General features: G+C 44.0%; 1 protein-coding gene across 3 annotated transcripts in view; it reads left to right on the top strand.

Moving 5' to 3' along the window:
• LOC137427602 (C-Jun-amino-terminal kinase-interacting protein 4) overlaps positions 1–25852 on the top strand; it is a 229969-nt gene that overhangs the window by 168967 nt on the left and 35150 nt on the right. For all 3 annotated transcript variants that reach the window (XR_013623219.1, XM_078776573.1, XM_068117245.2), the window contains exons 20-27: positions 9002–9184; positions 11669–11843; positions 15078–15200; positions 17770–17850; positions 17954–18021; positions 19291–19439; positions 19619–19790; positions 19958–20071. Coding sequence is in view for 2 of the 3 variants with exons in the window: in XM_078776573.1 (XP_078632699.1) it covers positions 9002–9184; positions 11669–11843; positions 15078–15200; positions 17770–17850; positions 17954–18021; positions 19291–19439; positions 19619–19790; positions 19958–20071 (1065 nt within the window). In the remaining variant the exon portion in view is untranslated. The remainder of the gene's footprint in view (positions 1–9001; positions 9185–11668; positions 11844–15077; positions 15201–17769; positions 17851–17953; positions 18022–19290; positions 19440–19618; positions 19791–19957; positions 20072–25852) is intronic.

Raw genomic sequence — 25852 nt, 5'->3', positions numbered from 1 at the left:
GAATTACCTTTTACAAAACTTTAGAATTACCCTTGAGAACCCTTTATAATTAACCTTTAGAACCCATTAGAATTACCCTTTAGAACACCTCAGAACCTTTTCGAATTACCCTTTAGAATGATCCTTTTGAACCCTTTAGAATCACCCTTTAGAATCCACTAGAATTACCTTTTTTAACCCATTGGAATTACCCTTTAGAAACTATTAGAATTATGGCACCCTTTAGAACTCATTAGAATTATGGTACCGTTTAGAACCCATTAGAATTACACTTTAGAACCCTTTACAATTAAACACGGTGGGTTAGAAAGGTTCTTCTTCATTTTTGACAGACTGACATAGCCAAATGTTGAAGCGGCTTCACAGCTTAAAAATTATCTCGCTCTTCTCTGTGCATGGGCGATTGGGACAAATTCAGAGCCAAAGTACTGCTAAACTACAGGTTTGTTTTCTGATTAATGTTCCGATTTATGTTCAAAATAGTCAAACCTGACTTAGTGACCACCTTTACAGAAAGACCACATGCTCATAGTGGCCACTTACGTTTCCCCCGCAGAGAAAACGTGTGTTAAATAACCTGTACAGAACAATCAATCACCTGTCTAACGCAACCAGCAACCACCCAATTGCTTCCCTTCGTGGGCTCAAACCTGTACACAACGGTCATTGATTTTATTGTAAATCGGTAAATTAATTAGTCTTTCTAAGCATAAAACATTTTTCACACAAAACACACCGACATATCTCTTACAGATCTCTGTGATCGATACCAGAGTCCAGCCTGGGTGGTGTAATGGGTAGAGCGTCCTCTATACGTCTGGGATGATACCAGACTAGGTGGTGTAATGGCTGGAGTGTCCGCTCCATGTTTTCAATCGATACCAGGCTGGGTGGTGTAATATTTAGATTGTCCGCTCCGCGTTTGCAGTTGATACCAGAGTCCAGACTGGGTGGTGTAATGGTTAGAGTGTCCGCTCCACATGTCGATTGATACCAGAGTCCAGACTGGGTGGTATAATGGTTCGAGCATCTGCTCTGCATCTGGTAGGTCGACGGTTTGAACCCCGACCGAGTCATGCCTAAGACTTTTAAAATGGTACATGCTGCTTCCTTGCTTCATGCCCAGCATTTAAAAGGGTAGACCACAGACAAACAACGCTGGGAAGAAATGGCGAAACCACCCAGTACAACTGGTGAGAAGAGAAAAGCGCCGCCATTGTTGTGACGTCGCTGGTACCCTGATCGTCACTTCCCCAAAAATCAGTGGCTCTATTTTTATCGATTAATATTCCTGTGTCGTGTCTCGTTTGTAGGTCCATATGTGTACGATAAGTATGTGTGTCATCTATATTAAGAGGCATATATCAGAAGAAACTAGAACAATGCGACTGTGTCGCCAATATGCCTCCGCAAAGTCCCACTACGGGTAGATGCTCTCATGCACTGTCCGAAAAATAAACAAGCTTGATTTCAATCCCTTCAGCTGTTATCAAGTATCATATTTTCACCAGCCATGACAAGTTTCACATCGATCGGTGAAGCAGTTTCAGAGAAATATCAGCTCGTGAAGCAGTTTTTTTGTTAAATATCGGCTTTCAAGCTAATATGGCTGCCATACCACATGACATATGACCTTAAAAAATATACACTCTGCATATGTATGGATCACATTTGTGAAGTTTCGTGTTGATCGGATAAGGTTCGTTTTTCTATCCCAGATGGCTGCCAAACCACGTGACCTACGACATCATAATTTTCAAACTATATGCAAACTATATGCGTGACCTACGACATCATATGCTATTTTCAAACTGAATACCGCTTCCGGTCCGGTATGAAGAGGACGCAGGCGTCACATGCTCGCCGCTTCTTCGACCGGGCCACTGTCAGTTGCTTGTTTTTTTGGTGGTCGTGCGGATTTTTTGGCCATTGAGTCTGCCCTCTGCATAGCCCCGGCTCTGCTCCCTGCTTCGCCTGCCCGGCTCCTTCGCCTGCTCTCTGTTTCCTCGGGCACGCTCTCGTGGGTTGTGACCATCGCAGCGGTTTGGTGGCGGTTTCCCGCCGTGATCTTGATTTGTAGCGGCGGCGGTCGATTGCCGCTGCATTTGCCGCTTTGCCGTGATCAACCTTGGCCTCGTGATCGTCTCTTTGCTCCTGCCTGCCCTCTGCTTGGTCCCGGCTCTGCTCCTGGCTTCACCTACCTGGCTCCTTCGTTTCCTCGGGCCCGCTCCCGTGGGTTGGGACCATTGTTTCACCTCCTCAACCTTGGCCTCGTCTCGTCTCTCCGCTCCTGCCTGGCATGGCTCTGCGGTACTCCGCCGCAAGGCTCCTTCTGCTCAATACCCGCTCCACCCCATCATGCATCTCTGCCATCAAATCAAATGGACTCCTCCGACGACCCAGGTACATTCACCGTGTTTCCGGTCGTAAGTTTGTATATTTACAATCAGGTAACTCCGTCCCCGTCCTCTGGTCGGCTCAGCGCACTCTCACTCTTCGTCCCAGCGCACCTGGTCACAGCAACGCACACAATGGCACCTCCTGCCTACGAACCTTGGCTAAATCACCTGAATTCATCCTTGCTGTTCAAAACAACATCAAGCTCACCCTGTTCAACACCCGGTCCCTCAACAACAAATGCCTCATCCTGAACGAATACATCCTGGATAACAAACTGGACTTTCTCTGTCTCACTGAAACCTGGCAACAACCTCTGGACTACTACACACTCAACCTCACCACACCCAATGGATATTCCTACGTCAATAAACCACGCTCGGAGGGCCGAGGTGGTGGAATTGCCGTTATCCACCGTCAAGACATCAGGACCAGCCTCATCCCCATCGCCTCATCCTCATCATTTGAACACCTGGCTTTTAAACTCTCTGGTCGCACGCAGTCAGTCATGGCTGTCGTCTACCGCCCTCCCAAACCACACCCATCATTCCTGTCTGACTTCTCCTACTTTCTGACCCAGCTATGTTCCCTCTCCCCCTCAATCCTCCTCCTTGGTGATTTCAATATCCACATGGACTCCACTGACTCCACAATAACCACTGACTTCACTGATTTACTCACCTGCTTTAACCTCACTCAACATGTCAACTTTCCTACCCATATCCGTGGTCACATTTTGGACCTTGTCTGCTCCACTGGATTAATTTTGCACCATCTCTCTGGCTCCGACCTCACCCTCTCTGACCACTTAGCTATCACTATGACCATCAACATCCCCACCCCAACACCAAGACATTATCGCACTATCAACTTCCGTAAGCTAAATGCTCTTTCACCTACCTCATTCTCATCCACCCTCTCTGAAAAAATGTCCACTTCTCCCTTCGTTGACCTCCACACCCCTTCCGACCTCACTGACTACTACAACCACACTCTCCTCCTGCCTTGACCAGCTTGCGCCTGTAAAAACCAAAACAGTTTCTTTCACCCATTCTGCTCCCTGGTTTACCCCTGAACTCCGCCTGATGAAAACTCGTGCTCGCCAACTTGAAAGACTCCGCAATAAAACAGGTCTCACAGTTCACTCCCAAGCCTACAAGGACCACCTACAACACTACAAAGATGCCCTCTCCCACGCCCGCTCCGCCTACTACTCTCAAATTAGCCACTCTGGCCTACCGCTCCCGTGGGTTGGGACCATTGTTTCACCTCCTCAACCTTGGCCTCGTCTCGTCTCTCCGCTCCTGCCTGGCATGGCTCTGCGGTACTCCGCCGCAAGGCTCCTTCTGCTCAATACCCGCTCCACCCCATCATGCATCTCCGCCTACTACTTGCTCCTGCCTGGCATGCTCTTTCACCGACCTCATTCTCATCCACCCTCTCTGAAAAAATCTCATCTTGCATGGGGGAGGGCAGACCAATGGCAGACCCATAGGAGACCCAAAAGCACTCTTCTCGACAATAAACAAACTCCTCCGCCCCCTGAACACCACCACCCAGTCATTCACAGTAGACAACTGCATCTCCTTCCTCTCTTTCTTCCAACGCAAAATTGACAACATCTACAACAGCTTGACCACCGCCGCACATGCTCCCCCTCCAACCACCTGCCCCCCCCTTGTCCTGCCATCCCCTGTCTCGGTTCTCCCCAATCTCCCCTACTGACCTCTCTGAACGCCTCATAGGAATGAAAACTGCCACCTGCACTCTTGACCCCATCCCCTCCAGCTTTGTCAAGGCCTCCCTCCCTGCTCTCTCTCCACTTATCATTGCAACAATAAACTCCTCCCTGTCTACAGGCATCGTCCCACCTTCCCTCAAAATTGCTGCTGTTACCCCCATTCTAAAAAAACCTGGACTCAACCCTGACACCCTAAACAACTTCAGACCCATCTCCAACCTACCCTTTCTGTCAAAAGTTTTGGAACACGCTGTAGCCACTCAACTCAAACATCACCTCTCTGCCAATAACCTGTATGAAACATTCCAATCCGGATTCCGCTCCAACCACAGTACTGAAACTGCTCTCCTCAAAATCACCAACGACCTTCTCCTCTCCTCTGACGCTGGCAACCTCAACATTCTCGTCCTCCTCGACCTCAGCGCTGCCTTTGACACCATCGATCACACCATCCTCCTCACCCGACTTGAATCCACCTTTAACGTTACCGGCACTGCCCTCTCTTGGATTAAATCATACCTCTCTGACAGACGCCAGTTCATCTCCATCAATAACTGCAAATCCCCCACTGCTCCCCTCCCCCAAGGTGTCCCCCAAGGTTCAGTTCTTGGCCCCCTCCTCTTCATCCTTTACCTGTACCCCCTCGGTCACTTAATCCGCCGTCATGGTCTCCAATTCCACTGCTTCGCCGATGACATCCAGCTTTTCATCTCCACCAAGTCCGTCTCCACCGACACCCACTCTATCCTGACAAACTGCATCACTGAAATAAAATCCTGGCTTCAAATCAACTTCCTCAAGCTTAACTGTGATAAATCTGAAATAATCATCATTGGCCCAAAAACGCTCACAAAATCCACCCATAACTTTGCCCTCAACATCGACGGTATCCCAGTATCCACCTCCCCATACATCTGGAATCTTGGCGTCATCTTTGACCAAACCCTCTCCTTCGACAAATACACTAAACAGATCACAAAGACAGCCTTCTTTCACCTGAAAAACATCGCCCGTCTCCGCTCATCCCTCTCCTCCACGGCTGCAGAAACCCTCATCCACGCCTTCATCACCTCCCGTCTGGACTACTGCAATAGCCTCCTCTATGGTTCACCCTCAAAAATCACCAATAAACTCCAATACATTCAGAACTCCGCTGCCCGTCTACTCACCCATTCCCGGACCCGTGACCACATCACCCCCGTCCTTTACAAGCTTCACTGGCTCCCCATCCCCCAGAGAATCCAGTACAAAATCCTCCTCTTGACATACAAAGCCCTCCATAAGCTGGCCCCATCCTACCTGGCTGACCTCCTCTCCAGACACACTCCCACCCGCAACCTCCGCTCTGCTGGTACCAACCTCCTGACCCCCCCCCCCCCCCCCCCATCCGGACCAAATTCAGATCCTGGGGGGACAGGGCCTTCTCCATCGCTGCTCCCACCCTCTGGAACTCACTACCTCACACCATCAGAGACTCCTCCTCACTCACCACATTCAAAACATCACTAAAGACCCACCTGTTCAACACTGCATTCAACATTCAACCCACAGCATTTAACCCCTGACTATCACTTCTCCTTCTCCCTCCTTTTGCTTTAAATATTTCCCTATTGATTCTTGTCTTTTTGCAATTGTTGTTTTCATGTATTGTTATGCATTATGTTTTGCACTCTATCAAAGCGCCTTTGGGCTTCTTGAAAAGCGCTATACAAAATAAATGAATTATTATTATTATTATTATTATTATTATTATTATTATTACTATATGCAACAGTGCTGTTAGATGATATTTGTAAAATTGCGCATCAATAGGGTAAGTGGTTTCAGAGATATAATTATTTAATATTTTACTTCAATCCAATATGGCTGCCACACCATGTGACCAATGACGTTTTTGTGATCATCTTTAAATTCACCATGCCTTGTCAATGACACATGTAAAGTTTTGAGTCAATCGATTTGGTGGTTTGGGAGAAGATGTTTTTTTAAAGGTTTTAGGTTAAATCCAATATTGCTGCCAAACCATGTGATCTATGATGTCAAATTTAATATTTCAATACAAATGGGTCGTAGATCATGTGCATGCAATTTTTTATTTTTAGAATAAGCAATTTGATTAAAACATTTTTGGCTGGTACACCACTCTGATGTTATCATTATCATGCTTTTGTTACCCATTGGGAGTACTTGACAATGTGCCAAGTTTCAAATTTCTCCATTCAGCGGTTTCCGAGAAATAATTATTATTTTTTTTGCGTTTAATCCAAGATGGCTGCCATACCACGTGACCGATGACATCACAATTATCATTTAAAACATTCTGCATGAGTGTCACTCCTACCTACCCTGAAAGTTTCGTCTCATAAACAAAGAAAGTAACAAAACAAAGCCTGAAAGAAAAATAAAAAAGTAAAAGTAAAGTAAGTAAACAACCCGTAAACCAGTAAAGTAACCTGTAAGTTACGTAAATTAAGTAAAGTAAAAGTAGAAAGTAAGTAAAGTTAGTGAAAGTGTTCGTTCATATGGTTGCTGAGAAAAACGAGGTTTAGCCCGTGCGGACGGGCGGACAACCCGAAGACTTCGGGGGCAGAAGCATAAAAAATATTGAGTTTCGATGTATGGAACTTCCAAGTTCCTTGTTTTAGTGCATTTGCGTTTTCTCGTTCAATAATTATGTACGCTCAAGATTTAGTAAGTATCGGGATTGCGTTTTAAATCTTCAAATTCGACATGGTTTTCAGTGTGATAACAAACTTCAAATTTGACCGAGTGAGCTATTAATTAATCACTTAAGGAAATGTTTTTTTTTTTGGTTTGTTTTTTGGATACAGAATTGAGGCTTGTGCAACAGCTAACACATTGAACATGAAAACATGCACAGGACAGACACATAAAACATGCAATGAAGGGAGCGGGAGACAAGAGGGGGAGAGAAAAGGAAGCACACAAGCACAACAACAGAAGAGAACAAGGACGTCGGTAGATCTGTGGAAGGGGGAGGGCTGGGGGAGGAGGGAGGGATACACGGTATAAAGCAAATGAACACTTCTAGGAATTTCAGGAAAGAAGTTGGGTGATTGAAAGAGGTGGATTTGGGGTGTTTTAACGGGGGTAGAAAAGATCAATGTTTTGGATGGGGGAAGATAGCGATGAACAGCTGTTTTAAAGACCTGGAGGGAGGAGAGGGATTGAAGAGAGTGAGGGAGTTTGTTCCAGAGGCGGGAGAAAAGAGGAATGAAGGAGTGAAGGTGAGCAGAGAGTCTTTATTTTGACAATTTCACCAGAAGAGGGTTGCTGGCAGATATTGTGTGTCCTGCAGGAATATTTGGGGGACAGAGCACTGACAGAGCAGGGGGAGCAAGGCCAGAGAGGAGTCGGTGGAAAGTAGAAAGACCACCAACCTGCCTGTGGTGAGAGAGAGAGAGAGAGAAAGGCCCTCAGAATCGGCTTCATCGCGGGAGATGCCAATGATTCTGAATACTTTGGTTTCAACCGCGTGAATCCGAGCTAGGTGTGAGGCAGGAGCACAAGCCCAGAGGGGAGAGCAGTATTCCATTGAGCTGCGGATGATAGCTTTGTATGTGGTGAGGAGCTCAGAAGTGCCCAGAAAGGACTTGGCAGGACGCAGGATGCCCAGTCGGCGACTGGCTTTGGAGGCCAGCTTGGAAATGTGGTTTTCCCAGGAAATATCATGGCAGATAGTGAGACCCAAAAGCTTGAGTGACAGAACTCAAGAATATAATATATAACAAAACTCAACTGAAGAACTCAAGAAATAGCTAAACGAGTAAACTACAACCTAAGAACGGCACTCGGTAGAGAGCATACCTCTGCCAGGCTGAACAGGTTATGTTTTGTATCCCACTGATAGGCCGGATCTGGATTCGGACTTGAACCAAAATTTAATGAGCTTGTTCTTGTCACCTAATCAGCTCATCCACCAAGTTTTTTTTCAAAATCTTTTGAGATATCTTGCTACATATCGTTTTTAGCCCCATTTCTCAATGGCGAAGAATCGCTCAAAATTAAAAAAAAAGAAGAAAAAAAGAATTTCGCGTATCCGGATTCATATTCTGATATTCACTGAAATTAAATTTATTTGTCCTTGTAACACACCCAACCTGTCCACCAGGTTTCATCTGAAACCATTCATAACTTTTATTGATACCGTGGTATGTGAATTGGTTTTAGCCCTATCTGTCAATGGTTCACTTCAATGGATCACTTAAAAGATTCTTGGATCCGGATTTGAATCTTCACCAAAATTAAATCAACTCTTCCTTATCACATTGCATACTCAACGTGTCCACCAAATTTTGTCCTTATATGACCACAACTTTTTGAGATATCCCGTTCATCGACAGACTGTGGAAGGGGGAGGGCTGGGGGAGGAGGGAGACAGATATCCCGTTCATAGACATAGACAGACTTCGGTGGTGAAGGTAATAAAGGTCACCAAGGCAGGTTTGCTTCCTGTATACATTTGTGTACTTGTGCTTGTATATCTTCGCTGTGCTGCAGAAAAAAAAGCTCTGCATGACTTGAGCGTTTTCAAGTTCTCATATTGACAACCAAATAATTACACAACTGAGCAACACAGTGAGACTTCCTGTTGGAAGTGACCGATAAATGACCACTAAAGTGACTGACAAATACATGCGTATCTTCCCAACAGGTCAGAGTTTTATACGTTGCTGATGATTAGCTGTTATGGGTGCCATCATATTGTGGATATGTTCGCCTCAGCATGGGAAAGGGTGTGATAGACAGTAATTGTCTGATAACTTTGAAGGTTATTGAATGAAAAGATATACTGTACTTATAAGCATGTGATTGATAACCAACACTGTATGTTGTGTTCAGGAGCACGTGAGACCGATTATTCCAGTGGAGAGGATTTTCAACATGACCTGTCGCCTGCTTTGCAAGAAGAGTTGTGTGATGGATTGATGGAGGCCTCTATTAATCAGGTTGGCGTGGAAGGAAGTTCTAATGAAGGTTCCACAGAAACAGATGGTGATAATCGACCATGGGACACACATTCAGGTAAACTGATGAAGAACATGGCAGAAGGGCTAAGAAACGCATCCTTCTCAGGATGGGCCTTCTCCATCGCTGCTCCCACCCTCTGGAACTCACTACCTCACACCATCAGAGACTCCTCACTCACCACATTCAAAACATCACTCAAGACTCACCTGTTCAGCACTGCATTCAACATTCAACCCACAGCATTTAACCCCTGACTATCACTTCTCCTTCTCCCTCCTTTTGCTTTAAATATTTCCCTATTGATTCTTGTCTTTTTGCAATTGTTGTTTTCATGTTTTGTTATGCATTATGTTTTGCACTCTGTCAAAGCGCCTTTGGGCTTCATGAAAAGCGCTATACAAAATAAATGAATTATTATTATTATTATTATTATTCTCTGTGTATAACAATTTGAACATTATGTCCAGATACAGACTTTGGATGATGTAAAAACGTCAAGGAAAAATATTGCTGAACAATCATTAGGATTTTGTTGTTGTTGCTGTTGTGGGGTTTAAGTTTAAAAACGGAATCGTTTTCATCAGCTGCAGCACTGCTGTATTCTCGTTTTTATGTATAATGGCCATGCCTCCTGTCTCTTCACTGACTGGTTTAATCGAAGTACAGCGGGACATACTTGACGATGACGTACCTGCTACCAACAGGACCTTGACTATTGCATGTCTATCTGTGAGTGTCAATGGGATGTAAAATGAAGTAAAACACGTGAAAAAATGATCTTTAGAGAGTGTCGGCCTTAAATCTGCAAACCCCTCTGCAATCTGTAAGCTCATTCCCCAACCCCACTATCCCCCGCTGCCTCGGCAAGAATTTATTCCTCCAAGTAAGCTGCCAGGCCAGGTGTGTGTGTGTGTGTGTGTGTGTGTGTGTGTGTGTGTGTGTGTGTGTGTGTGTGTGTGTGTGTGTGTGTGTGTGTGTGTGTGTGTGTGTGTGTGTGTGTGTGTGTGTGTTGCAGGCCTTTTGTGTGTGCAGGTGTCAGTGTGTCTGTCCAGGCCATAACTTTTTTTTTTTTACCATTTGAGCTTTTGTTATCAAATTTTCAAAAAATCCTTATGAGTATATGACAGAAGACTAATTAATGATTGGGTCAAAATTTCAAAGGACAAAGTTACATTCAGTACAAATATGCCTTATTATCGCATCCGTCGCGCAGTGTGAGATGGCCGCGTTTTGTAATCGCTTTCATGTCTTTATTTACCATTTGAGCTTTTGTCATCAAATTTTCAACAAAGCTTTGTTATGAGAATATGGAGAACACTAATCAATGCATTTTACTTCTCTTTTTTGTTGTTGTTGATGTTTTCGTCAAGTTCAGTTTGAACACAAAGCAGACGCAGACCGGTTTTACAGTTTGCTTTCTAGTTGAGTTATTGGGCGTAATAACCGATGGAAATATTGAATTTCCGGACCAACATGGTGAGACTTATCCATTGTAAAGTCATAAATATCTGAAAATGGCATAGCTTGATGTCATTTTAGTGATTTCTATTCACAGGATATTACATGAGAAAGAGGTTCAGTGAAAGTCATCAAATAATTGAAATGCTTGGCTAGATCACTTTATAACAGGTCGTCAGTTAATCAGCAGCTGGATATTGTACATTTATGGGATCATGTATATTTATAATGGGTATGTTGTACACATTAATTACCTCCGCCACCGAAGGTGGATGGAGTTTATGTTTTCACCCCTATCTGTTTGTTTATTTTGTTTGTGAACAAGATATCTCAAAAGGTTGTGGACGGATTCGGATGAAATTTGGCAGAGAGGTAATGTATGTGACAAAGGCGAAATGATTAGATTTTGGTGAAGATCCGGATCCGGCTGGTATAATTCTTTTTAAAGTCATTCTACACCATTGAGAGATAGGGCCAAAACCGACATATAGCAGGATATCTCAAAAAGTTATGGACGGATTTGGACCAAACTTGGTTGATAGGTTGGGTGTGTGACAAGGACGAATCGATTCGATTTTGGTGAAGATCTGAATATGTATTCAGATACGAGAATTATTTAATTTTTGAAGTGATTCTTCACCATTGAGAGATCGGGCAAAAAGCGATATATAACATATATTTAAAAGTTGTTGACGATTTATGAATAAACTTGGTGGACGAGTTGGTTAGGTGACAAGAACAAGATAATTCTATTTTGGTTCAGGTCTGAATCCAGATCCGGCCTATCAGTGGGATACAAAACATATGTTTGAGCCTGGCGGAGGTATGCGCTATACCGATTGTTGTTCTAGTTTGTAGCTGTGTGCATTTACTTTAATGTGTGCATTTATATCTCCAAAATGGGAGGATCATTTGATGGACGTATGTTTGGAAACTTGATTGAGTGTTTTTTACTGAGATATCTACTAAATGACTGTTTATCAATACAATACTTAGATACCATAAAAATAGTGAGAAAACAATACATTGTTGCTTGTGGTGTGCCAAAAAAGGTGTGCTTTGTGCCATCTGTGTTTCCAGGCCAGTCAGAAACAACGGAGGGAAGGACAGAGGAAGCAGTAGAAGCCACGGAAGTGGTGAATGCAACGGTTTGTGATGGGATGGTTTCTGAAGTGACGTCATCGGAGACATTCACTGAGCATGTTTTCACAGATCCTCTACCAGATAACTATGAGACTCCACCACTGCAGTCTGAGTAGGTGACTGATCATAGTGGGGAGGAAGGGAGATGCTTAACATTATCTATATTATAATAGCCGTAGATGATTCTGTCTGTCTGTCTGTCTATCTGTTGGGTGTCTGTCCGGGGTGTGGCTTACTCGGTTTGCAGAGTAGCTCCACCCATAGCTCCACCCATTCTGGGAGTGGCTATAAACAAATATCCACCATTTTATTAACTCGCATAGCTTTGAGTCCTGTTTTGTAGGCCCGTGGTGTCTTGCTCTCCCCCAGTTTTATTTCAAATCAAATTCGATAAATCATTTCATTTTTCACAGTCGCTAACATAGTTTTAGACTCGGTTGAAAAAAAACGGGAAGAAAATCCGATTAAAGTTGCCGTTTATAGAACGAAATGAATTCTCAAAGGCCTGTAACTTCAAGGCCATTGAGTCTCTCTCACGCCTTTATCTCCAATCTAACTCACCATATGATTTCATTTTTATCGATGGTTTTACTTTTAGACTCGGTGTCAGCAATAATTGAGAACAATCCACACACGCGGGAAAATGCAGAGATATATTTTTTAAAATCGCGTCATGGTGTATCATACACCGCCCAACATGACACCGCCGGCAATGTGTCGATATATATTAAAAATTCGCTTTTGCTTTTCCGTTATGATATATTACTATTTCGTTTGATGATAGTCGTCACAAAAACGTCAACAATGATGCCGACATATATTTCTTCGTTTTTTGTATCATACACCGCCCAACATGACACCGACGGCAATGTGTCGATATCTATTTTAAATTCGATATATCATTTCATTTTTCACAGTCGCTAACATAGTTTTAGACTCGGTTGAAAAAAAACGAGAAGAAAATCCGATGAAAGTTGCCGTTTATAGAACGAAATGAATTCTCAAATGCCTGTAACTTCAAGGCCATTGAGTCTCTCTCACGCCTTTATCTCCAATCTAACTCACCATATGATTTCATTTTTATCGATGGTTTTAGAGTCGGTGTCAGCAATAATTGAGAACATTCCACACACGCGGGAAAATGCAGATATATTTTTTAAAATCGCGTCATGGTGTATCATACACCGCCTAACATGACACCGACGGCAACGTGTCGATACATATTAAAAATTCGATATATCATTTCCTTTTTCACAGTCGCTAACATAGTTTTCGACTCGGTTGAAAAAAAACGGGAAGGAAATCCAATGAAAGTTGCCGTTTATAGAACGAAATGAATTCTCAAACGCCTGTAACTTCAACTTCAAGGCCATTGAGTCTCTCTCACGCCTTTATCTCCAATCTAACTCACCATATGATTTCATTTTTATCGATGGTTTTGGACTCGGTGTCAGCAATAATTGAGAACATTCCACACACGCGGGAAAATGCAGAGATATATTTTTAAAAATCGCGTCATGGTGTATCATACACCGCCCAACATGACACCGACGGCAACGTGTCGATATATATTAAAAATTCGCTTTTGCTTTTCCGTTAAGATATATTACTTTTTCGTTTGATGACAGTCGTCACAAAAACGTCAACAATGATGCCGACATATATTTCTTCGTTTTTATTTAATTCAACATTATTAGCCGGAAGTAAAATATGTTTCAGGAAATTACCGAGAGATATTTCTTCGTTTTTTAAAATTAGTTATGTGCGAATACACTTTAAATAGGTTTATTTGAAATCTTTAATTTTCCACAATATAATTTACTTGCCATTTATCATTTGATGATTACGAGACAAATTCCTCTTGAGGATCGTGACAATTCATGCGCTGCGTGGAAACTTCTATTTCCAAAATGAATGAGACGATCGATGAAGAACGCAGACTTGAACAGGATGCAGCAAGAAAACGAATGAGACGGGCGAACGAGTCCATCGACGAACGTCAATGCAAACTTGCGGGGTCACCCGTGGGAATCCCACGGGCATGGATGTGTGTGACATTTCGACATATTGAGTTAGATGCTGCACATTCATTTTTACAAAATGGTTACTGGCAAGTCATCAGATCCAGAAATGGTGTAAAAACCACCGTTTAGAGGCCATTTTTCCCCGCAAAGCGGGGGTTGGCCTTTTCGGGGACCGTGGTAGTTGTTGTTTTTTTGTCCCCTTTTTGAAGCAATGTTTTACGGCCGGATGCCCTTCCTGACGCCAACCCTTTTTGCCGCCTTCAACGACAAACAGGGAATTACCAGTGAACTGGTACTCAATTAGCCGACCTCGGAAGGATGACAGGCTGAGTCAACCCCCCTGGCATTAATTCGGCGATCGACCGAGATTCGAACCCAGGATCCTAAGCCGGCACCCTAGCCGCTAGCCCAACACCAGAAATGGTGTCATGAACACAATTTATTTACGCACAAGCACAAAAGCAAGACGGGCCGATTTCCGATTCCGACGGGCCGACGGGCGAGACGGGCCGATTTCCGATTCCGACGGGCCGATTTGGAGCAAGAAAAAGAACGAGACGGGAGAAAAAGGAGAGAAACGAGACGGGGAAAGCCGATTGGAGAGGCGAGTGAGGCGCGATTGGAGAGGAGTGTGAGGCGCGATTGGAGAGGAGTGTGAGGCACGATTGGAGAGGAGTGTGAGGCGTGATTGGAGAGGAGTGTGAGGCACGATTGGAGAGGAGTGATTGGAGGGGAGTGTGAGGCACGATTGGAGAGGAGTGAGGCACGATTGGAGAGGAGTGTGAGGCGCGATTGGAGAGGAGTGTGAGGCGCGATTGGAGAGGAGTGTGAGGCGCGATTGGAGAGGCGTGTGAAGGATTGCAGAGGAGAGGAGTGTGAGGGATTGGAGAGGTGAGGGATTGGAAAGGAGAGGGATGTGAGGGTTTGGAGAGGAGAGGAGTGCTAGGTGGAGAGAGGAGAGTGTCAGGTGGAGACAGGAGAGTGTCAGGTGGAGACAGGAGAGTGTCAGGTGGAGAGGAGTGAGGGGTCACATATTATGTGAAATAACTAAATTCACACCATTTCTGGATCTGATGACTTGCCAGTAACCATTTTATAAAAATGAATGTGCAGCATATAACTCAATATGTCGAAATGTCACACACATCCATGCCCGTGGGATTCCCACGGGTGACCCCGCTAGTATGATATAAAATGCTAAATGATTTATTGTTTTACTCCTTTATGCATAAACGAGATATTGTATTGGTTCTGAATGCTTACCTTTGCCATTCACATTATCCTTGTCTGTCTGTGCTTTCTAACTATCCACTCTAATGTAGGGAAGCTGATGTAGTCCGTGATGGTATCCGCCTGCTTCCTGCCGAGCTCGAGTTGATGTACCGTGAAGCAGGAAAGATGAACAGCCTGCTACCAACAGTGTGGCTAGGTGCACAAAACGGTTGGTACGTGATAGTTGCGCACACCAAATGCTACTCGAGCGCAGCTCGAGCTTTGCTGGAGCCGCCCCTCATTGGTGCATTCATATCACCATGCGGCACCCATTGGCTGAGCTTATAGTTCTGCAGTGGAGCCCACGACCAAGCCCATCCATCTGTGGTGCTTTGTTCTGCTGTTTCTTAACTGTTGAAGAGATTTGCACTCCGAATCGACGCCGCTTTATGATGTGCCTTATGATGCGTTTGCTTGGATTTGTAGTGAGTTATAATGTGGCTTTTGGGAGGTGTAATGTTGTGTGTTGCAAAGCATGTATGGATGCTCTGCAAAAAGGTGTAGAGTAAGGGAGATAAGAAGAAAAGGGGATTTATAAAGACGTGAATTGCAAAGGGGGGTTCAAATCTGCTGCACAAACACGATGCATTTCCCTGTCCACTGATACGAGAGGAGAGGTAATTTTAGCTGAACAAAATTGCTACAGATATATACACTCAGGAACCCTTATGTGTTGGATGTGTCTCCCCGGGGTCTTCCAAAACCAAAACAATATATTGTAAACCGCTCCTTTCCTATGCCATCTCCAGGCGCTGCATAACATCATTGCCGGGCACCGAAGGGGGCTCGGCAATGACGCACGCTGAAAGGGAGTACTCAGTTTTCACTCTGGTTGTTTGTTTGTTTCCTTCCTTTCTTGTTTTCTTGTTTTCTTTCTTGTTTGTCCGGACGATATCTCAGCCATCCTTTGAGCTGGGAAGCTGAAATTTGGGCACAATAGTGAGTAAGTACTTTTTCAAACATGGTAATTTTTGTTTTTTGATTAATCAATTAATTGATTGGTTACTTAATTATTATCGATTAATTAAGTACTTATACAATACAAGCAACCATGGCCTGCAGTGTCCTTACCGAATCATTATGGGAGGGAAACACCAACAATGGACCAGGAGGACAACGTCGACGAGGATTGGCAGTGCCAGCAAGCCGCCGCGTGGCACATACCTGCGGTCTCACTCGAACAAAGGAGCATTCACAATCGGATGCCTCGAAGCGTGAATGAACCAGCATTGCGCGACCACGTTTCGCTGTGAACGCAGCTTGCGTGTGAGATTGGGAAAGTGGTTCGTGAAGTTGGAGAGGATTGTTTGGTGGACGAGTTGGACGGCCTGCGTTGGACGTGTGGTGCCTGGTGCATGGACCTCATGGGCGGCCAGGGGATTGGAGCTTGGAACGGGGCCTACCTCATGTGCGGGCGATCGGTGCTTGTGGAGCTTGGAGCGAGGCCTTGTGGGTGCATCGTGGCCGAATGGAGCCATGTTGGACGGCAGCCAAAGACAAGACGACAAGAGACAGATAAGCTCACACACCACAGATGCACATAACGAACGTGTTTCTGTTGTTAATCCATTCCTTTGTTCTTGTTTCTGAAGTCGGTGTGTGGGATCCCAATTTAGTCACCTTATTTTATTATTGGCGTGTATTTTCCTGTCCTTGCTTTTATTTGTAATAAACCCTTGTATTATTTTCTATTCCCTGTTAAACCTGTGCCCGCTTGAGTTAATCCCCTTACAGGACCGGAGCTACATCTGTGCGCTGAAGGTAAGCTTTGGTCGCAGCCTCCATTTTCCTTCTTCCTTCCGCGCGACATATAGCCGAATCCGTGTTTGGGTAGTTGCCTCCGAATAAGACCGTTTAGGCCATCCGCGACTCTAATGTTAACCGGAGTGGCGCGATAGTACTTATACATTTCCTTTCTCTTCTAGGCATTATCTCAGGCACCTTTTGAGCTGGGATGCTGATATTTGGACATGCCAATGACCAAGTGATTTGGCTGTAAAGGCTATTTTTGATTCATCAATTAATCGATTAATTATTTAATTATTTGATTAATGACTTCATCAATTTTTTTTAAGTTACAGATTCCGATAAAATGGTGTTGTTTATGTATTCTATTAGCCAATTCATTAATTATTTAATTTTTTGTGATTATTATTTATTTATTTTCATTATTAGTCATTTATTTATTTTCTTTCTCATCTGGGCAATATCTCAGGCACCATTTGAGCAAGGAAGCTGATATTTAGACACGACAGTGACCACGTGATGTGGCTATAAAGGATATTTTTGATTTATTGATTAATAAATTAATCGATTAATTTATTTATTGATTAATAAATTAATTATTTCATTTTTTTATTAATGACTTATTTAATTACATTTCTAAAAGATACATCTTCGGATGAAGCACTAGTGGTTTAGTTATGCTATTAGCCAATTGATTGAGAAAATATTTTATGAAAATCTTTTATTGATTTTAATTATGCAATTAATCAATCAATTATTGTACACCTCGCCCTCCCAATACAGTCTCTATGAGCTGCACGGCGGTATTGCCGGGCGCCGGAGGAGGATATTTAATTATTTGGCATGGGGGCGGTGTACTTTGAATGTATCTGTACTTGTTATTATTATGTTTAGATCTGATATAAGGATACTTGTAGAATTTCTGTGGCTGTAAAATGATTTCGTAGGTGTATGCATTTTTGTTTAACATCCCATGTGTTGTGTGTGCCATTGCAGTGTCTACGTGCATTCCGCTGTAGCGCAGTGGAGGAGGTGTCTGCATGCTGTGCACCTTAAGGATTCGATTCTTTGCATTGTGTGAGCAATTCTATTTTATGTTGTTATTTAACATTACACAAAGGATTTCATTAAACAAACAATTTAAAGCTTTGGTGGCATTTTGTCTTATTTCATCCCACAGACATATTAAAGGTCGGGTTCTGGTGGCTGTAGCAGATGGAACACTGGCAATTTTTCACCGTGCGTCAGGTGTGTCATGTTGGTGTTTCTTTAGGTCTATCCATTTCCACATTATCAGCAATTAATTTGACATTTGCAACTCTTTTTCATCAGTTGTGATTATAATTGAATATTTGCCAGGCTTTGTTGAAGATTTCCTGAGAAGAATGATTTAAATTGCTTAATGTGAGGCAGGATGGTTTGAAATTGTTTGGAAATGTGTAAAAGGGCTGACATTTCAATTTCCTGCTGGACAGTGATATTGGGCATCTCAGTTAGCCATAATAATTTATTTTCTCATTTCTCACCAATGAAACAAACAAATGCTGTTTTAAAAGTCGGTGGCATGACCCTGGCTGAGTCATACCAAGGACTTTTAAAATGGGACATGATGCTTCCTTGTTTGACACTCAGCATTTAAATTAGAGCACAGACAAACAACCATAAACTTCAGAAAACTTGCGCAGGCTTTGAAGGGCCTAATGACTTCCTACGTTGTTGCTTCTTGTAAGGGAAGTTATCTCATAGTCACCATGTTGTTTGAAAAAAACAAAAAAACCGTGGGTATTGTAAATTGGCTCTGTCTGTTTGTCGTGCCTCTGTCCCCACTATCTCCTTCTAAACGGTTATGCATATAAATGGTTATGGTTATGCATAATAAATTCAGTAAATTTGGTAGTTAGGATCACATGGCAAGAAGGTTGGAGAGCAGTATCATTTGGCCCCTTCCCCTAGGGCAGTGTCAAAAGGTCAAATACCAAAAACAACACTCAATTATGGGCACATTTTTTTTCAACATTTTTTAATGAACCTTTGTATATGCATGCAATGTTGGGGGATGCACAAAATATGTCACGATTTTTTGGTTTAGACCCCTGATTCATGCTGCAGGTGGTGGGGACTTTGGTGTTACTGGGGTCAAAAGAGTTTAAAAAAGAAACTCAAATTTTGATATTGATAATCCCTGGTGGAACTTTTTGCCATTTTTCGACTTTCACAGGTGGAAAGCATAGAGATTTGCAATGGCATGCCATCAATTTCGCTTCAGTTATTATTATTATTATTATTATTATTATTATTATAGTGATGAAATGGTTGTTTGTGGGTGATTTCGTTCTGAATGATTAAAAAAATATTATGTTAGCTGTCATAAAGTTGTTTACAGCCCAATTGTTATCTTGATTGATATTGTGAAGTGGTATATTACAATTTGTGAGTTTCAACTTTGCTCCATCCTCGGTTAGAGCTTCCTGCTTGCCTTGTATCCTCAAAATCTTCCTCATCTTTCCTTCAACACAGATGGTCAATGGGAGTTGGGGAACTACCATTTACTCGAGCTAGGGCGTAGGCAGCATGCAGTTCGCTGCATGGTCTCTGTGCACAGCTCAGTATGGTGTGGCCTCCGCAATAAGATCCTTGTACTGGATCCCAAGACACTCCAAGTCCAGGTATGTGGACTTGAGTGGCCCTGATGCAGGCACCTGGGAAGGCAAATCAGAGTTCACTCTCAAATGTAAAGAAAAAAAAAGAGGGAAACCGTTTTTGGTTTTTTTGGGCTTACTTTTACCATGGAAACCTCTTCATTGTGGAAACTAATATTGTGACCTTTACCATTCTGCATCCTCAGAAGTCATTTGATGCACATCCTCGCAAAGAGAGCCAAGTGCGGCAGTTGGCATGGCAAGGAGATGGAGTGTGGGTATCAATCCGGCTGGACTCGACATTGCGCCTCTACCATGCCCACACTTACCAGCATCTGCAGGACATCGACATTGAGCCCTATGTCAGCAAGATGCTTGGTGTGGTTGAAATGTTGTTTACTTCCTTTTCACATCATGTTTTGGAATCTTTCGCATATCTTTTCAATAGTCACCGAATGTTTTCAAAGTATTGCACAATGTTTTTTTGCAATAACCTATTCATTAGTATTTATGAGCAGGCCTCCACATTTGCCATGTTGTGACAGGAACTGGATCTTTGGGTTTCTCATTCGTACGCATCACGTCTCTTATGCTGTCTTGTGGGCGGCTCTGGGTGGGCACGGGGAATGGCGTGATCATTTCTATCCCACTATCAGAGGGTAAGTGTCACCAAGCTGGTGTAGACACCTGACTTCACCAATTTTTGAAGTTTTATTTTGGACTTGAAGGTTATATTAAATATATATACTTAGGTCTTTTAAGGTCATTAAGAATCAAGTCTTAGAAATTTAAGAGACTTATTGGTACAAGAATGAAGTTATTCAATGGATTTGAAGTACATAAACAAAAAAAGCTTCCATGCCAATGAAGCAAAATTGAGCATTTGATTTGATGCAATTACACCTTATAACTACATTTATAATTAGAGGAGATGCTTGGCTTTGGTATACCTGCTGAAGGCCCCCATGCACATGAAGCAAAAGCTGGGGTTAAGCAATTGCTGCATGTCTGTCCATCTGTCCTTAAACATCAGTTTATGATTGAGGAACAACTTCATTTAAATTCGATGTATTTTGAACACGAATCGGAACTACCCAAGATAGATGATGCGTGATGGTGAAACCCAAAAGTTTGAGTGTACCAGGGTATGATAATTGGACAAATACAATACAATTTCCTGTGATATACTCCCAGCTTTGTTGTAATATCAAACATGTTTAAATATTATTTAAGCTTTCTGTACAGGAGAATTAACAACTAGCTTTCTTCTGCCTAATTAGCTCAACCTTGAAGTTATTCTCAACTTTGTTAGCTCAACTTCGACCTCTGCACGGCATCAAAGTTTAAATATTTTCCCATTCGTGTCTTTGTCAAATTTCCACTCGTTATTTTATTGTGTATGTGTTAGTGTGCTTCTAGTTAGTGTTGGTTTGCAATTCATGCAAACTTGTGTGTAATTAATCGTTTTCTGTTCGCACCTTGTGCGCGGCCTGGTAACTTGAGGCTCCCCTTCCTCCCGTTGGTGTTTTGTGAATTTCAGTTCTTTTCTTTGCTGTATTGCTTATTTCTTAGGTTTTTCTATTCTCCTCCTAACTTCCCTGAAGGGAGGAAATATATAGAAGGAGAGAAGGAAATATATATACAACAAGCACGTGCCCGGAAAAATATGCAACAAGCATGTGCCCGTGAGGAGAGAAGGAAATATATATATTTCCTTCTCTCCTCACGGGCACGTGCGTGTTGTCTCGCCCCACCCCCTTTATCTCCTTTTCTTCCATCTCCAGCCGATACTCGCCTTTCCAATTCGAGTTTCCTCCATCTCATTTAACCCTTTCTCCTTTCTCTGATCCAAGCCTGCTGTTGGCTTAGCGGTTAGGGTGCCGGCTTGGGATCCTAGGATCCTGGGTTCGAATCCCGATCGATCGCTGAATTAACGCCAGGGGGGTTGACTCAGCCTGTCATCCTTCCGAGGTCGGCAAATTGAGTACCAGCTTGCTGGGATGAATGATCACGGTGTGTACCCCGATTTAGAATAGGCACACTGTATCCCTGCGCATCGAAGAGCATGACCAAGGGTTGGCGTCAGGAAGGGCATCCGGCCATAAAAACATTGCCTCAAAACAGGGAACCATGAATTGTCATGGGGCCCGCAAGGCTAACCCCTGCTCTAGCGGGGAAAAATGGCCTTAAAACAATCATTCATTCATTCATTCCTTTCTCTGATCCACGCCCTCACTTCAGGGATTTTTCCCAGATTGTTTTTTAAAGGTTTGTTTAAATATGTTTAAACTTTCCCTGGCAGTGTTTTATTCAGTGGTTTATTACAACATGCTGTTTTTCTTCCTATTTAAAAGGCTTTTTTCAATTTCCTCATCAAATCATTCCATTTCAAAAAATAAAATCAATCTCTTTCAGTCATTCCTTTCTACATTCTCCAAAACTCATCTTCATTCCACCCCTCTATCATTTTCAAATGGATCTCTGACTTGAAAATCACAATAAACCCAGTTTGTAATAAATGTTCGTTTTTCATGAATCATCCACTTTCTAAAGTCCCCCCTCACCCCTCCCTTTCAATGCTCCCCCTTCACCTCTCCCCTCCTAAATTCCCCACTCGCCCCTCCCCTCCAAAACTCCCTCCTCACCCCTCCCTTTCAATTCTCCCCCCTCACCCCTCCCCTCCTAAATTTCCCACTCGCCCCTCCCATTCAAAACTCCCCACTCACCCCTCCCCTTCAAATCTCTCCCCCCCCCCCCCCCCCCCACCATCCCTCTCCAATTCTCCCCCCTGCCCCTCCTCCTCAAAGCTGCCTCCTCCCCACTTCCTCTCTCTCCCTTCCATCACATACCTCCACCTCCTCCAACCTTCGACTTTGCTCTGCCCTCAAACAACACCTCACTGTGCCTCTTCCCATCACCATCAAACCTTTTGTCGTCCTCATCTTTCCCTTTCTCCCAACTCTTCTGCAATCTCCGACACACGATAAACAGCTCTCCCTACCTCCCCCTCTCACCCCTTCCTCTATCCTGTACCTGATGCTCCCCCTCCCTCTTCCTTAACGGTATGGACCTCAAACATCCGGGGCCTTCGCTCAAACCTGATTGATCTCTCCATACAGGTTGCTTCTGACAAACCAGACGTAATCTGCTGAACAGAAACTTTCCTCCTTCAAGATGTCTCTGATTCCTTAATATCTCTCCCTGGTTACTCCCTCCTCCGGTATGATAGACCTGAGCCTCATCCTGGTGGTGGGGTTGCTATCTTTATCAAAAACTCTCTTCCTCACTCTCCTTGCACTGCCCTCTCTCCACGCCACCCCCAAGAGTACCTCTGGCTACGGCTTCCTCTCCAATCCCACCTTTTGTTCATATGTGTTCTGTACCGTCCTCCAAACAGTGATGACTCCATTTACATTTCGCTGTCTGAAACATGGACCAACTTCTATCCACTCATCCCAACTCTCTCTTCCTCATATGTGGCGACTTCAACTGTCATCATGCCAGCTGGCTGGGTGTCGGTTCCTCTCACACCAGCCATTGCACCTCAGCAAAGGACTTCTGCGACTCACTGGGATTGACACAATCTGTCAATTTCCCGACCCGGATCTCAGTCAATGGAGTATCTTCTCTTCTAGACTTGGACATGACTAACTTCCCTGCAAATGTCTGCTGCTCTTCTTCTGCTCCAATCGGTTCTTCTGATCATTTCCTTGTTAAAGTGGACATCTCTCTGGCCATTCTCAGAGAGCCTCCTTAGTGCCGACGAGTCTGGCATTTCACTCAGGCTGATTGGCAAGGTCTTCAAGCAGCCATCAATCATCTGGACTGGTCTCCCATCTCTACTACCTCTGACGTCAACTCTTCCTGGGAATTCTTCCAAAGTAAACTGCTCTCTCTCATGCACAGATTCATTCCATCTCGCCTTCAGTTGTCGTACCCTTCCTCCCGTCCATGGTACACTGAAGCTTGTGGTGAGGCAGTTGCCATGAAGCAACTTGCCTTCACCTCATGGAAGGCTAATCCAACTGAAGGTAATCTCAGTTCCTTTCACAAAGCTTGGAACAAGTGTGTGTCTACCCTCAGGAGAGCCAAGAAACAATATCTCTCCACTCTCAAGACTGAATTCTCAAACCTGACTCCCTCTTCCAAATCCTGGTGGCGTCTGGTCAAATCTGTTTCTGGTGTTTGTTCCCCTTCCTTCCCCTCCCTTACCTCAAATGGCTACACAGCTGACACCGTACATGAAAAAGCCGAATGCCTCAACTCTGTGTTTGCCTCAAAATCTGGTGTCCCAAACCCATCTCTGTTTGTTCCCACCTTTCCCAGTCGAACCCAGCTGCTCCTGGACTCTGTGTCCTTTTCTCATGACAAGGTGGAAAAGTTTTTGTCAAACCTCGACTCTGATTCTGCAACTGGACCAGACGGCATCAGCCAACGGGTCCTAAAATCCTGCTCTGCAGCTCTTATCTCACCCTCTCTTTTGCTCAAGGTCGTCTGCTATCTGCTTGGAAATCAGCCAACATTACCGCTTTACACAAAAAATGTGCAAAACAGATCCTTGCAACTACAGACCAATCAGCCTGCTCCCAATAATCAGCAAGGTCATGGAATATATCATTGCTTCTGACAACAAATCCTTCCTCTTCTCCAATGACTTGATCTCGGATCATCAATTTGGATTCAGACCAGGTCATTCTACTCTGGACATGCTGCTTCTGCTGTCTCAACAATGGATGGACGTCCTTGATGCCAAACAGGAAATCAGAGCTGTCTCCCTTGACATATCATGTGCCTTTGATACGGTCTGGCACCCCGCTCTGCTCACCAAATTATCCTCCTATGGTATCCATGGAAATCTCCATGCATGGCTTGCGGACTTCCTCTCTGGTCGTAGTCAACGTGTGGCCCTTTTCTGGTCTTCATCAATGATCTCTCCGACTCTCTGGAAAATCCTCTCTTTCTCTTTCCTGATGACTCGACTCTCTTCCGATCCATACTTAGTCCCTCAGATTGGCAGTCTGCAGCCTCCTCACTCTCTGCAGACCTGGACAAAATGACAGACTTGTCAAACAAGTGGAACATGTCTTTCAATCCCGACAAATTTCACACTCTTACGATGTCTCTCCAAAAAGCCTGACTGTACAACCCTCCCATCTACTTTCTCAAAAATCCTCTCCAAGAAGTTCTGTCAATCAAGCTTTTGGGTCGCATTATCTGCCATGATCTTTCCTGGGAAAACCCCCATTTCCAAGCTGGCCCTCCAAAGCCAGTCGCCGACTGGGCATCCTCCGTCGTGCGAAGTCCTTCTTTGGCACACCTGAGCTCCTCACCACATGCAAAGCTTTCATCCGCAGCTCAATGGAATACTGCTCTCCCCTCTGGGCTGGTGCTCCTGCCTCACACCTAGCTCGTCTTCACGCTGTTGAAACCAAAGCTTTCAGAATCATTGGAATCTCCCGCGATGAAGCTAACTCCAAGGGCCTTTCACTCACTCACCACAGGTTGGTGGCCTTTCTGTCTTCAACCGACTCCTCTCCAGCCTTGCTCCTCCAGCTCTGTCTGTGCTTTTTCCCCAAATATTCCTGCAGGTCGCGCAAGATCTGCCTGCAACCCTCTTATGGTTAAATTCCCAAAATCGAGACTCTCTATTCACCTACACTCTTTCATTCCTCTTTTCTCCCGCCTCTGGAACAAACTCCCTCACTCTCTTCAATCCCACTCCTCCCCCCAAGTCTTTAAAACAGCTGTTCACCGCCGTCTCTTATCAAGGTCTTGGATGGGGGAAGATCTTTTCTACCCTCCTTAATTCACCCCAGATCCACTTTTTTGAAATACCGACTTCTTTCCTGAAAGTCCTAGCAGTGTCCATGTGTTTTTTACCTCTCCCCCCCCCCCCCCCCTTCCCGTGCGTCCTACCCCCAAGCCCTCTCCCACCCACAGATCTCCCGATGTCCCTGCTCTCAAATGTTGTACTTGTGTGTTTCCCTCTCTATCCCCATCTTGTCTCCCGCTCCCTTTATCATATGTTTTATGTGTCAGTTTGTCTTTTTTGAATCAATATTAGCTCTTACATGATCCTTGATCTTGTATACAAAAAAAATGTAAAAAACCATCACCCGTAATGTACCAAGGTTTGTTCACGGCATTAAGAAAATCAGGGTCTAAGGGGTATTATGGGGATGGGGGAGGGAGGGGAAAGGGATGAAAGTGGGTCCAGGTTTGACACCTCAAAGTAGGTATTTGCTTTCTTCTCAGAAACTACACGCACAATTTCAATGAAACTTGACCCCAACCTTCATCACCCATGATGCATCAACTTTTGTTCACGGCATAAAAACATAGGGGTTGTGTGTGTAGTTTTCTACTACATCAGAGGTCAACTCAGAGGTGAGTGTGCATACCTCTAGGCCCGCCAATCAGCTCAATAATGGGAGCATAAT

The sequence above is a fragment of the Myxine glutinosa genome, chromosome 1 (assembly GCF_964187855.1).
Source record: "Myxine glutinosa chromosome 1, kmMyxGlut1.1, whole genome shotgun sequence".
NCBI lineage: Eukaryota > Metazoa > Chordata > Myxini > Myxiniformes > Myxinidae > Myxine > Myxine glutinosa.
This window is presented reverse-complemented; position numbering and strand designations above follow the sequence as displayed.